At 38.0% G+C, this 14,195-nt stretch overlaps 1 protein-coding gene across 2 annotated transcripts in view; it reads right to left on the reverse strand.

Annotated features, from left to right (window-relative positions):
- Nucleotides 1-3,452: 3,452 nt before the first annotated feature.
- Nucleotides 3,453-14,195, reverse strand: part of HYCC2 (hyccin PI4KA lipid kinase complex subunit 2) — a 43,213-nt gene continuing 32,470 nt past the window's right edge. Inside the window, exons 12-14 of one of the 2 annotated variants that reach the window (XM_014879425.2) lie at nucleotides 10,468-10,627; nucleotides 9,114-9,281; nucleotides 3,453-4,278 (exon numbers count right to left, since the gene is read on the reverse strand). In XM_014879425.2, the coding sequence (XP_014734911.1) occupies nucleotides 3,674-4,278; nucleotides 9,114-9,281; nucleotides 10,468-10,627 (933 nt within the window). In that variant the 3' untranslated portion in view covers nucleotides 3,453-3,673. The remainder of the gene's footprint in view (nucleotides 4,279-9,113; nucleotides 9,282-10,467; nucleotides 10,628-14,195) is intronic. The other variant, XM_014879427.2, reaches the window with a different exon arrangement.

Below are 14,195 nucleotides of genomic sequence, written 5' to 3' on the forward strand. Positions count from 1 at the left end.
TACTAGATCTAATGCTTACTGGCTGCAACATGATGTTCAGCATTACAGAATGAAGTATGCTGCTAAAAACTTCAAATTCACATCAGAAAGGGTGTTCAAAGAAATTTGCACTTAAAATGGACAGTGATACGGAAGTATCAATTTTATGAAATTTTCCAAATGAAAACTAAAGGGATAATACAGCCATTTAAACGGTCATCTTGCAACATTAATTTTAATAGGTATTTTTACTTCATCACTTTGCTCTCTGCAGAATGAAAATATGGTTCGCCTTTCAGCCAAAAAGCTGCTCACAATAAATCCCTGAAAAGGATAATCAAGCTAGAGTTTACAATACCAACATATTGCATTTTCTTAAAATTACAAAGTCCAAATAAATGAGTTGCAAAATGGCAGCATACTGTGATGTGCATCAAGGAATATTTCATTTTTCCCTACTGAAGTATATGTATACATCAGAGTATAGAATCTACCCTTCCTCACCTAAGAACTGCAAGTATGCGCATGCATGAACACACATGGAGGGAAAAAACAGTGTTCTGCTTCTTGTCCTTTTATAATGCTGCAGTTGCACTCAAACAGTGCACAAATCTAAATCTAGTGCCTCAAGTACCAAGTGTTCTAAAAGAAGAGACAGTAGAGTGAATTTAGGATAAGAGGTTTGATTTAAGTCTAAACATTTGTCACAGGTGTCAGAAAATTTAAGCATGTTTTGTACTTTGTTTAGCATTTAGCATATATAATCAGAAACCCAACAGATTATTCCCTCCACCCATATCCCAGACACTTTTAATTTTATTTCTGCCACAGCACTTTGGAATGTACTGAACATAGTGTATAAAGATTTGCTATGATCTTGACACACCTTAACATAGTCTGAGACACGTCTAGAAGCATTAATGATAAACATGATGCACAGCACTGCAGAGCCTGGTATTACAGCTGGTTTGTAGATACTTGTGATGACCTGATTTGTAAGGTAAATGTTCAACAGTACTTGGCTGGAAAACAACAAAACAAGCTCCCACAACTGAAACACTGCACTAAAAGGACAATTTGTGAGAAGTCACAGATGTACCACATCAGCACATAGAAAACAATTTTTTTACAGGGATAAATTTGAACTCTTTTTAAAAAGACTGATATGGAGTAGGTATATATACACAAGAACAAATCAAAATACAATGAATGAAAGAAACATAAAAAAAGGCACATGATCAAAATGAGAAGTGTAAAAGTATTTTAAAGATAATTTGATTGGGGTGTTTGCCAATTTCAGTTTACACATGTCCATTTGACTTCCCTATCTGAAGCCAGTAAAGCTGTCTCACTTTGCTGAAATAGTTTCCAAGTGTGGGACTCCACACAAAAATATAGGTTTTAAGAAAAGGTTGTAAAATTTGACCTGATATCAATTTAAGTGTCCTAAAATTTCTAGATGAATGCATCTAATGACAAATATAGAAAGTAGAGAACATTGCTAGTGAACAACTTTACTTTTTAAAATACTAAAATTAAGTATTTCTTAGAAAATTAGCAGACACTCCTGACCTTTTCTTTCCCAGATACTTTAGCAAATTTCCTTTATGATAGTCTACAAAGTATAAACTTGGTACTTCCAGTCATGACTTACCATTTGTCTCCACTAGGAAAATTTTATCTTATAATGGAGAGTTTAACCATATATAGCTTTTGACATTTTTACAGAAATGCAAGCCTTGTACTTCATCTCAGCTTTGCCTTAGTTCCATCTGTGCATGACTGGTGGTCCTTAAAAATTAACTTCCATTTGGAAGCCATCAGTTTTTCCTTCTGATAAGTCTATTTACTCTTTACCTGAATTTCTACATCAGTGCTACTGAATTCACTTTATGAATGCATGATATGAAGACTAGGCTACCAAAGTAATTCATCAAACCATAAAAAAAACTTCAAATATTTTAATGAATTTTAATGTAAATTTGAAAAAAAAATTCTGAAATAAAGCTTAAAAAAATCCCCACCAAAATCAACTATCAGCAATACCACACTATGTCATCCATTGTTCTGAATATCTTAAAGTCTATCAAAGAGAACCTGCTGTTTGTAACTGCTTACATTTATCCTTCACAGTGACAGTGAAACCAAAGTGCCCACATAAAAATGGTAACTCTTTCCTGCAGGTTTACAGTTTGTAAACTTCCAGATATCATACAGGACTTAAGCAGAGAGGATGAACCTTCCCCTTCTATATCAATCCAAAAAGAGATACAGAGAGATGGAGAGAGAATGCCAAACATTCTCCAGTGTAACCAGAAATGTGCTTCCAAGCAGTGTCCGCTAACATATGTACCAGCCAGTGCCCACACACCAGTCATATACATTCGAGGCTTGGCTCAATGGCATGAGTTCTGCATTTTCTAGAGTAGGGTAAATGCACAAAAATAAGAGTTTAAAAAACTCAAAAGATTATATATACCAAGGCAATGAAGTGTGAACCTTCTGGGGAAAAAAAGAAGACTGTTGGTACCCCTTTGCACAAATGGCATTGCTAGAAAAGCATTTCACATTGAAGCTTCAGTGCTTCTGGCAAACTATTGTCTCTATCCCTGAGACAGCACCTTGAGAGTATGGTCTGTCTGGACTGCAGGATTCCTCAAATGACTCCATCATTGAATTCAGGGACATTGAGAAAGCAGCTGAAAGGGGTGGGGGTATCCCAACAGCCATGACACAAAAGACAGCAGCCTGAGAAATACTCTTTACCCGAATACACCTTTTGGTGATCAGCACCTCACAACAACAACAGCAACAACAGAAATGAAGCAGAGCTAGTCATTATTTCCTGGGAAAGTAGTGTTTCCTTCCCACTTATAAACCAAATTGCTTTAACAGCATGGTGGTGTCTAACTTTTAGTCTAAATGCAGAATGACCCTGTGTCCTGGAGGGGAAGACATGTAACATTACAAATGGCTACAACGCCATCAAGAAGTGCATTGTAACCTACATTATCAACCTAGAATCCTCTCTCCGAGGGAAAACAGCTTCTTAATACGCATGTCTCAGTTGCTGAACATCAAAAGCTTCTGGGATGAGAGACTGGGAGCAGTCAAGAAAGAACTACCCTCATTTTAATGAAAAAAGTGCTGTAGGCAGCCAGGAGCAGCAATGACAATCCCCTCCCCAGAATTGATTGCACAGACTCAGAGAGGTCCAAAGTCACACTAGAATCTCTGAGGCACTCCTGGTTCTGAGAAAGACAAGTCAGGATCCAGTAGTCTTTGCAGTACTGTAGACCGAGAAAACAAACCCGTTTCTATTTCTTAACAAAGCCAAAGCATCATCTCATAGGGATCACATTCACCATTTCTGCCGGTGTCTCCAGTCTCACAGTGTTGAAATGGGACTGATCAGCCTACGATGGATTGCACATCACCCAAGGAGAAAGGAAGGCATGGAAAAAGGCATACAGTACATTATATACTGCTTCACAACCATGTTTACAAGGGGAAGGAGGATGAAGGTGAGGGAAGAATTATTGCTGTTTCAGTAATACAGTATGATAGCTAAAACAAATCAAACGAGATCACAACAGTCAGTATTTTCACACTGTGGGATGATGGTTCATGTTTTGCCTAAGGATGAACTTGCCAGGGATTAAGGGGGAAGGACTACTAAGGAAGGGAGTCAAAGTTACACCTGGGATATGAGCTGCATATTGAAACTTGGAGATCGAGACTGCTTGGTTAGGGGAGCTCCTGGGGAAAGGAGATCTTTACCTTCCCCAGCTTGGCCCAGCCGGTCCTCCTGTAGGCTGATAGTTGAAAACCGATTGGTGTTGCCAGCTGCTAGACTGGTAAAACCCTCTGTACCAGCTCCAACACTGGAGCCTGCTTGACTGCCATTCACATAGTCAAATGATTTACTGGAGGAAGCACTGGCGGTCCTGATCAGGCCCAAACTGTTGGCTTTTGGCACCACCTGCCCAGCAGGCAGGCTGAGGTGTTTCTTAGTAGGTGTCATCTCAATGGTGTCTCCATCCAGGTCAGAGGATTGGTGCGTGTACTGCTTTCGAGCTACTGAATCCCGAGGGCTCTCATTGGATTTTGCTGCAGAAGACGTTTCTTTCTCCTTAGTGGAACGCCCACTTGCTGTTTTCCTTAAGCTGCCCTTCTGGGATACAGTGGATAGAGGTTTGGTCCCAGCTGGCTGGCTGCTGAGGGAAGCTCCTGATGAAAATCCTTCATCAGCATCATTAAGATTCACAGACTCCTCTCTTCCATTTATACCTTCAGTATCTATTAAGAAAAAAAGAAGCAACCAAAAAACACCCAAACCAATCAGAAAATACAGAATGCATTGAAGTTACATGAAGACAAAGATGTGCACAGAACACCAAAACAAACTTCATTTGCTAATCCACTTGGATTCCACCTGTTTAAATTTTTTTTGGTTTTTCAGCCAATTTTCCTGCCACATTTAGCAGAATGACAGAGTCTAACAGTAAGTGCTCCCTGAGCTTGATTGGCCTTTCATTTATAATTACTTTTATCAGTCAGAATATTGGTCCCAAACTTTGTCTATAAACAAGAATTGGGCCCCATTTGGTTAATTTGCTTTAGCTCTGTCTGCAGACACTGCTACTCAGTCTCCTACTCCTAAATGCCATTAAAAAAAAAAATACAAACCCATCACCCTTTCAGACTATTTTTATCCTATTTTGAGGCAAGATCTAAGGATCTCTCGCAGTCAGAGTAAGTTCTGGTGAGTGCTCAGTAAGCTTTAGAATTAGGCTACTTCCTAGGCTAGCAATCAATGTTCCAACAGAGGTAGAAGGCTTCTCTTTTGTGTAGCTGGCACTTTGACCATATTTTCTATTGGAGATTAACCTAATTCCTATTTCTCTCTTCTCCAAAATTCAATCCTCCCTGAATTTATAGCAATCCCATCCAGGTGCTTCTACCATATTTGCTTTTATCTCAACATCCGCATTTTGCAGAGAAAAAAAAAAAAGGCAACCCTTGCATCAAGAGAAATTAAATCTCTGAAACACTTTATGTTATAGAAGAGGTACTGTGCTTTTGACTGGAATCTCAAAGGGAAAATAAAAGCATTATAATATTATTTTTTAAATCCTTATTTTTAGGCCTATAATATGATACGGGCTGCACATAAATACTTTTTTCTTTTAATCTTATTCCAGTCTTTTTCTAAGCTCCAAGTTCTGAGAAGAAGTTATTGTTTTAGCAGAAAATTGAGCAGCATTCAAATTTCAGAACTGAAAATGGAGCTATAGTTTTTTCTCCATGTATCTCATTTCAATGGGAAAAAGGCATAAATTTTCACCATGTTAGCAAAAAAGGAGTCACTCAGGCTATAAGAATTTTGCTTTTCTTTGTAAAAGCTACAGAGTCTGATTATTTGGAAGAAATACAGATCCAGCCCAGCTAAAGCCGTTGTGGTGGTCCACTGTTAAGATTGTTCAGCCCAGCTTACCACCAAGCAAACTTGTTTAAATCTTTTTCATGGAATGAGAGAAACATGGTGGCAAGTACCTGAGAGAGTAACATTTGAGTGGAAGCTCATCATCTCATGCTGAGCTTTAGCTAAGGAACATTTTACATCGTGGCAAACAGAACATACAGAAAGCTTTTGATGCTGTTGCCACCTCTGTGTATCAGGAATACGGCCTGATCCCATTTCACATTTCTGAGGTGTAATGTAAAACCAGAATTTTATAGGGAGGTTTCATTACTCTGTTCTGCATTTACTACTCTTCTCAGGAAATTTTGCCTTGGAATTACCATTATTGTGTATCAGCTTACAAAAGGTATTTAGACATCTCAAGATCAGACCACTCTCAGCCTCTCTCAAAACAATGCAATGAGAGATGATTCTGTAGTTTTCAATAGTTCTATTTGACTCATTAGCCTCCCAGAAGCAGAAAAATGATATAGTTCATGTTACTGCAGTCTTCCTTCCTTGGTTATGCCTTTTGCCTTAGAAAAAGAAGCTCCTTAGGTTCCCAGAGCAATTATTAAAATGAAAGCTGGCATTATTACTTGCTTTAACTTCCCTAGCCATATTTAAAATGCATGTACTTTCCCCACTTCCTGACCACCCTGTTTGGTCAAACTAGGCCTTCTCCTTGACACATACTTATCTTCTCTTACACTAGACAGTGACATATTTTATCCACAATCCACATTGACATTCCCCCCTCCAGCCTTCCCACACACAATCAAAGGTACTGATAAAAATCAGACATTACTGGAACATACTAAAAGCAAGACCACTTTTTCAACTAACCAACATTTAGGTTTCTTTATATAACCATGCAAAGCTGGATGAAAGCGTGTTCAGTCACAAGCAGCAAGAGAAGCAGCTGAAGCCCCCTCTCAAGCCCTTCTTATTCAATAGAAAGATGTGGAACTTGTAAGAACATATCTCCAGACAACACTGCTAAGATTTTTATTATTACAAGAGCATCAGTAGTTTTCAAAGTTTATATTAAAACTTTGTTGAGTAACACGATGCTAAAGCAGATATACTACTCAGAGACAGTGAAGCAGAGTAGTTATATTGAAAAAGTGGCATTTTATGCACAGGATTTTAAGATAAGACTGAGAGGGGTTGTTGCAAGCTTTTAGATGCTGCAACTATGCAGAGGCCCAAGCTGCTCAGCAGTGCTCAAAAATTAAGAAGATAGAGAAGATAACATGCGAGAGAGCTTCTGTCTAGTCAGACTCACATACCTACAGAAGTTCCCAACAGGATTAAAGTAATTCAGCAAACATGTTCTTTTCCTAATACATCTTATTTTTCCTCTAAAAACTGCCCTCAGAAATAATAAAAAATGTTTGAGTTCTTACATACTCTGAGAAGGAAAACAGGATGATGTAACAACAAAGTTTTCTCTTTCTCTCTTTTGTTTGTTTGTATTTGGTTTTGTTTATGTTCCAATAGACCAATAAGACAATTTCAAAAAGAAACAAAATCTAAAAAAATCTACTCCCTTCCAAATACTCTTTATTTTAAGGCCAAAAGAGAGACAGTGCAACCCAACAGAAATCATACCCATTCCACTACAGTATGTATTCAGGACTCCCACTGTTCTTATCAGAATAAATCTGTCCTCAAATAATTTGCCATTTGTGCATATACACAACTAGAACTTTAGATACAGACTCAGTGTTCTCTACTGACCCAAAATCGTGGGTCATAACCACAGCTGCAATCACCCAGAAGCAGAATACCTTGTACTGCATTATTGAGTCATTCTTGAAGTCTTGCCTATTTCTACTTAAGGGGTCAAAACACTGATCTGAAGAAGAGGTTTTAGACACCTTTTTAAAATTACTTTTAGTATGTTTATCCTTCTTATACTTGAAGATTGAAAAGTCACTAAATGTGATCAGCCTCTCCTTGTGCTGTTTGACATTGAACTAGTATTTAAGAGAGGGAATTTTCTGGCTGAAGCTTTCTGTGAATTCAGCATCAGAAAATGAACAGACCCCTAGATATACACCTACAATTTTATGTTGATAATCAAGCCAAACTCCTTTTGTTGGCTTTCTCCCAGATGCTATCAGCTGGAGAACTCAGTTTGATCAAGAATGCAATTATACATTGCTAATGTTACAGAAGTAAATGGTATTCAATCCATTTGTATTGAAGCAGAGAATGTAGAATGATGCCTTATCCAAGAATATGCCAAATTATATCAATGGCTTCAAACAAGACTAAAATGCATTATCTTTATCAACTTCTCTTCCTACTTCCTGTCTGTCCCAGAAGGTTCTCTGCAGCTCAGGACTTCTCTATATCCTTCAGGTCATGCACATGCAAAGAGCTATAAAACAGAGTAAGATCAAGTGAAAAGTGAATTTAAGAGAAGACAGGATCATTTACTGAGCATGCTCAAATTCATAATACACCAAGTAGATTAGAAACCTGCACTAAATATTTTTATGCCACTCTCTTCTACAAAAGCATGAGATCTTATTGTTTGATAGCAGCTTGAAGTGTAACTCTTCTGTGATAACACTACAGTTAAGTCCCTGAATTCTCCAGATTATTGTTTCCTGAAGAACAAATCTGAAGAACACATGTAGCTCATATCTGAATCTGCAAATAAATCTCATTTATGATCAACTCATGTCCCTATAGAGGCTGGAAACACCAAAGGAATGTTCACATAGAGAAGAAGGCTTAAGATAAGAAATTACTTGAAAACATGTTGAGCTAAATCTGTAAGAAATTAATTTTCATCTCTGAGGAGAAATCTTGGTTCAAGTTCAGTACTTGAAACTTTGTCTTTCATCAAGGAAATCATCTTACTCAAAAGTAGATGAACTTCAGTAAAATACAATTCTACCACCTACTCTATCTGCTATTCTTGGCTGCCAAGCAGACCTCTGAAGCCCTATGGCCTTTGTGTGGACAGCACAACTGAGAAAGAAAGCAGTAATTGTTTCTAAAGTTTTTAGAAACATGACAATCTCATTTCTTCCTGAAAATACAAGCAGGTTTTGGTGCTTGTAGAACAGCCAGCTCTAAATGAGTTGTACATATATGAATTTTCAATAAAAGAATGATTGACAAATAAAATATCAGTAATTGTATACCTGTTTTAGATAGGCTTGACTTTTAACGGCAACAGGAAACATCATTCTTGAAAATTTAAAAACTGCAGGCTAACAAGACACTATTTTAACTAAAATGGAGCCAAATCCATTCATACTCTGTACTGTCTACTTTTCAGTGCCAGATTCATGTTCATCAGGTGCATATTTTTTCTTCTTAATATCAGATTAAACATGCTCAGTAATAGAAAGCTTCCAAGCAATCCCAAAACTCTTGGATATTACCCCTGTCTTTTTTTTTTGTGCCATGCCAAGCAGTGTTTCACCACACAGATGCAAGCCCCAGGCCAGCCCACATGATAACAAAAGGTAGTTCCTGACCTGATGTTAGGTATATAGGGGATGTGTGTATTGCAAAGAAAGCTAATACACCCTGGGATAGCGGAAACACACACTAGAATGGAAAGAAGTTCTGCTTGGGGATAAGGAGCCAGGATCCTCCTCCAGCAACTGCCTCACTGACTTCTGCCTCCTCATCTCTGTCCTACCCTCTGTTGTGGCTGCTGCCAAGGTGGGCTCCGGGAAGCCATGCTCAGGGGTCCTGCGCAGCAGCACCTCCCCCTCTTGCTCACGTTTGATCCCTAGGTCTGTGGAGCCGTGTTGGATCGGTGAGCCAGGAATGCTTGAGTCAGCCTCGATTGAGAAGTCAAAGCCATCTGGGATTCAACATATAACATTTTAGTGCTTTTCTATTCCTTTCTTGGCATTCCAACCCAGGCAGGGAAAATAGAAAGTTTAGGCGGACACGGAACAAACACAAAACACTACCCATGCTCAGTTAGAAGTGGTGAGAACATCCACAGAAAGGGACAGGTGGGCTGTACTGCAGACCAGAGACCAGCAAATGAATATAATGGCTGGATGTAACTACAGTGAAGACAAAGACAACGCAGAGTCCTGAAAAACAGGAGACAGCTACTTGTTGTCCTGGACATCCTTATTCAGCTGAAGGCAAGAGGTCATCAAATCCTTTTTGTGATCAAGAAGAATAATAAAAAATAAAATGGGAAAGAAATGTACCACAGGAAAGTATGTAATTCCTGTTTTCAGACTTTTTACTCTCAGTTGATTCTTATGTTATTCTCCTTTTTACTTTCACTGATTTATGCAGCTTTTTAAAACTGACGTTTTATAAATGAAGTAACAAAGCTTTAAAAGTAGACAAAGTGATTTCAAAGCAAGTTTTTTGCTAGACCTACACTGAAGGTGTCATCACATCAAGGTAAAGATCACTACATTTTTTTTCTTCATACTGTCAAGCATATTTCCATACGATGTAAGTACTCACTGAGGAAAGACTAATTCTAAACTATCCAAACCTACTTAATAGCCCCCCAATAAACTGAGTCATCTGATGGTAGGTGTGATGTTCAGTTTTTTCTCTCTCCCACTGCCATCTGTAGCTTTAGGCAGCTCGAATCCTATTAAGGTCTAGATGTTAGCATTCATTCTCTGAGCTATTTACAATGGGAGGCAGTTGAGTTTTAGTGCAGATTAAACAAAGAACTCAAATTCTAAGTCACACTTTACCCTTACAATTTTATACTGTGTTACATGGAGAAAAAAGAAGTCTTATTAAACATTTTCTAGTTTCTCTATTTCTTCATCTACCTCACAGTTTAGCACAAAATCAAAACCAAAACAAACACCCAAAATACTCATGTTCATGCAGTGCTCTGAAGATGTATAATATTATATACTATTATGGAGTATCACTTTCAAAAACAAACAAACAAAAAGCCCCCCCAGTGTTCTGTAAACATTTAAACTCAGAAGCCAGATTACAATAATGATGATGATTACAGTACATTGTAATATGTGCTCCTGGCAGAGAAACCTCACCTTCTCTCCTCCAGCGATGACGACGGATAGAAGCTGTTGTAATAGCACTCCGAGAAATTCTTGGAACTGTTGGAGTAACTTCTACTTTCAGTACCTTCTGGCCTTCTTGTGATGCATCAGGAGCATCAAAAGGCAGTGAATTCTTCATGGCATTTGCAACCTAAGACAAAAGTAAGATGCTGTACTACTACTGTCCTTGATTGCACTAATGGCAGTATTGGATCTCTTGCTGGATACAGAAAGGAGAACAAGCAAGAATTGGTAATTATGCCAGATTCCCCTCAAGAGGGATGAGCCCATGCCCAGGTTTCAAAAGCTCATCACAAAGCTATTCTCAAAACCAGAGTTAATTTTCTCCATATTTTTGAGGTAGTTAATTTTGCTCTATCTTTGCCATCTGTAGTGACAGACGTTAACAACACATACAGGAAGGTCTCCATCCAAAAGAGACTGCAATATGACAAGGCAAATACCATTTATGTTTTATGACAAGAGCATCAATAAAACTAAGTTACAGCCCAAGCCAATGCAAACAGCCAGTGGCCTTGTGCACAGGGGGACAGGGCTGATTTCCACCACACCTTTCCCCATACCAATCCCCACCCCTCCCAAAAAACAACCCCAACAGAACCTAACCGAGGGGACTTGCAAGATTTATTTAGGAAAAAAAAAATATTTGCAACCTAAGCAACGAACATCAAGTTATTAAAATACACTCATCTTTATTAGACCTATTTTTTTGTATTGTAATGGCCTATTACAAAGTCAGATGTTATGTTTTGCAGCTTTGAGGAGAACAAGTGACTTCTGTTGGCTTTGATGTTTTAATTGCTTCTTTAAGTTTCCCATAAAATGCCTTTGGGATTAGAGGTTTACTTTAAAATAGACAAAACCAACTTTCAGTAATGCTTCTTACTTTTTAAGTAAATTGTTCAACAAAAGTGAACTTGTGTACCAGCCCCAGAAAAGCAAACTGGTTCTCTATGGTATGTGTAATATTCAACAATAACAAAGCTGATGCACACAAAGTACTACTTAAAGCTTCAAAATACCCCCGAAACCACAACCATGAACCCATGAAATGAACACACCTGGATTTTCCAAAATCATCTACTCACTGGAATTGCTACCTCTTTTGAACAGATACCCTTGTCAATGTACAAAAAAAAAAAAATCTAAAAATTTTCAGCAAGACTTCTGCACCATGACGAGAATCGTGACAGAGCATTTCTGCTTGTTGAACCTTTTAACAGCTGGCCCTTTCTAGCAGCAAACAGTACAAACTGTACTTCTGGGGACTGAGGAAAACCATATGGAGATAAAAATCAGTGCAACAGTAAATCTTTGAAACAATCTAAACAACCAGTCTGAATGAGTCACAGTCCTTGTCTGACAAAAACACCCTCAAAACCACGATCTTTCAGGATGCAAAAACACTTGCTCACGATGTCTAATCCAGCACTGAAAGGCAGGAAAACAAACACACAGCACAATTCAGACTTGGCAAGCCAAGTCTGCACTATCAATGACAAAGGAAGGTTGGTTTCAGGCCAGGCATCCACTCTTGCCTACAAGAAAGGAGCTCTGAGGAAAGAACATTCAATAAGAGCAGTAAGTGCATCAATAAAATACACTGGATAGAGCTACTGTCAAAATGGGGACTTGCTGATCCATGGTTCCTGTGCACTGGCCTTGGAAAGCCTGTGTGTCTCTGCTCTGAAGACTGGGATTTCTGTCTGAAAAACATGCAGAACTTTTTGCTCAGAGGAAAAGACTGACTGGAACCAGTCTGGTCTCCATGTCCAAGGTGCTGCTAATCCTGACACTCAGTGATTAGTTTGGCTCTGTAGAAACTCTCAGGTTTCACAGTACCCAGTGTTTGTTAACAGAAATACTTTAATCAGAAAAGGCCTTTGCCTTGTGTTACTTCCTGCCCTTTCCACTGCAGTCTCTGAGTAAGAGTGATAGAAGACCACTTCTACATTACAGATATTTCATAGCTTTCTGATGCTGGTTTTTCATTTGGGATTTTTTAAGCTTAGGTTTTTGGTTTTTTTCCTACAGGTAGCAAAACCCTATATAAATAAGAGCATGGATCTACTAAATACTCAAATATATTTCTCCAAGAAACAAACACAGGGATCATGATGTTTGTCATTGTAACGATGACAGATGGTATTCCCATAATTACACAAATAGATACTTGAATAAAGGTATCTAAAAATAATCCTAAAGCGGGGGTTTGACTGAATATTAAATAGACTTCAAAGAATTTGCGTCTCTTAGGAAATCCCAGGCAGAAGCTGAATTTAGCAACTTACCTGTGAAGCACCCCAGATTATATTTATTTGGTACTAGTAGTTTTAAATTTAAAATACAGAAATTTATAATGCTGCTAAATTATACACATCTCCTGAAGAATGCAAGGAGAACAAAGGGCTCCATTTTTTAAAAAAGTCAAATTGTTTGAATATACAGCATTAGGGCAAAAACATGCAGGTAATTTTTAAAATAAAACGGACAATTTCTTCAAGCTACTTTTAGAAAATGTTAGTAAAACAAGACAGGAAGCAGGAAATGATCAGAGTATTAAAAAAAGAAAAACCCTTCCCCAATAAGCCTGCAAGTATATGCAGGAAGAACCTGACAACCAGGAAGGGTAAAAATTGGTGATCTCATGATGTCACCAAACAATGGGATGGAGAATCAATAGGAGCTTTGGAAAAAAACCAAAGACATTCTAGAAGATTCTTACAACTAGGAGTAATCTCTAAGGGCAAACTGATTAAAAATAAACAATGGAAACTAAAAATTGTCATATCATCAAGTTCCAGATCCTACCAAACACTTTTCAAATGTAGTAGTTTGATAGGATGGCCCAATTCAGCAGGTTCAATATTTAATTTGAAACTTTCAATCTGATGGAGTGATGAGTCATTTCCAAAAGGAACCAACTATTATAATAATTCAATGGATAGCAGGCATTTTAAATGCAGCAGTGTCAGAAAGCCTGTAGATAAATTTTTCAGCCAATATTAATACAGTTGGAGAATAATTTTATGCAATTTAGTTCAGAAAAGAGTGCTCTCAGTGCCACATAAAAAGATTTTTGCCAATCCGCTCCTTTGTCAGTTATGTAAAAAGCAGTGACATTTTACTGCTGTTAGTTCAGAGGAGGACTAAAAGCTTCAAGCCACAATTCTGATGCAGAAACTGAAACAGCAATCTAATTGACTTTATTCTCCTTAATTTTCCCGCTTCTTTTGAATCTCATTCCTACATGTGACAAAAATTCCTCCTTTCTTCTCTTCTCATCCTTCCCAATAACATCCACCTGCATTCAGCCCAGTTTCACCACTTTCCCCATTTCTCTTCTCTCTTTTCATGATTGGAACAGCAAATACAGTGAAAACTGAAAAAATTCCCACCTCAATCAGAACTACTCTATTTTACTGCTGTTTCTCCAAACAAGGTAAAGATTAAGATCTGTGTGACTTTTATCAAACAAAATCTGGCAGTGACTCTGGGATTGGAGCTCCTTTCACTTTCAGCTGTATCCTGCTGTTGCTTTCTCTACTTTGTCATCAGTTAAAATCCACAGCTTATTCTCAACCCTGATGAAGGTCTAGAAGCAAAGAAAACACCTTTTTTGCAACCAATGCCCTGTAACATACAACTATTCAGTTAAGCTTGTTTGAACCACTCGTCAGTAGCTTGTGTCAAGTCTA

The sequence above is a fragment of the Sturnus vulgaris genome, chromosome 7 (assembly GCF_052056855.1).
Source record: "Sturnus vulgaris isolate bStuVul1 chromosome 7, bStuVul1.hap1, whole genome shotgun sequence".
Taxonomy (NCBI): Eukaryota; Metazoa; Chordata; class Aves; order Passeriformes; family Sturnidae; genus Sturnus; species Sturnus vulgaris.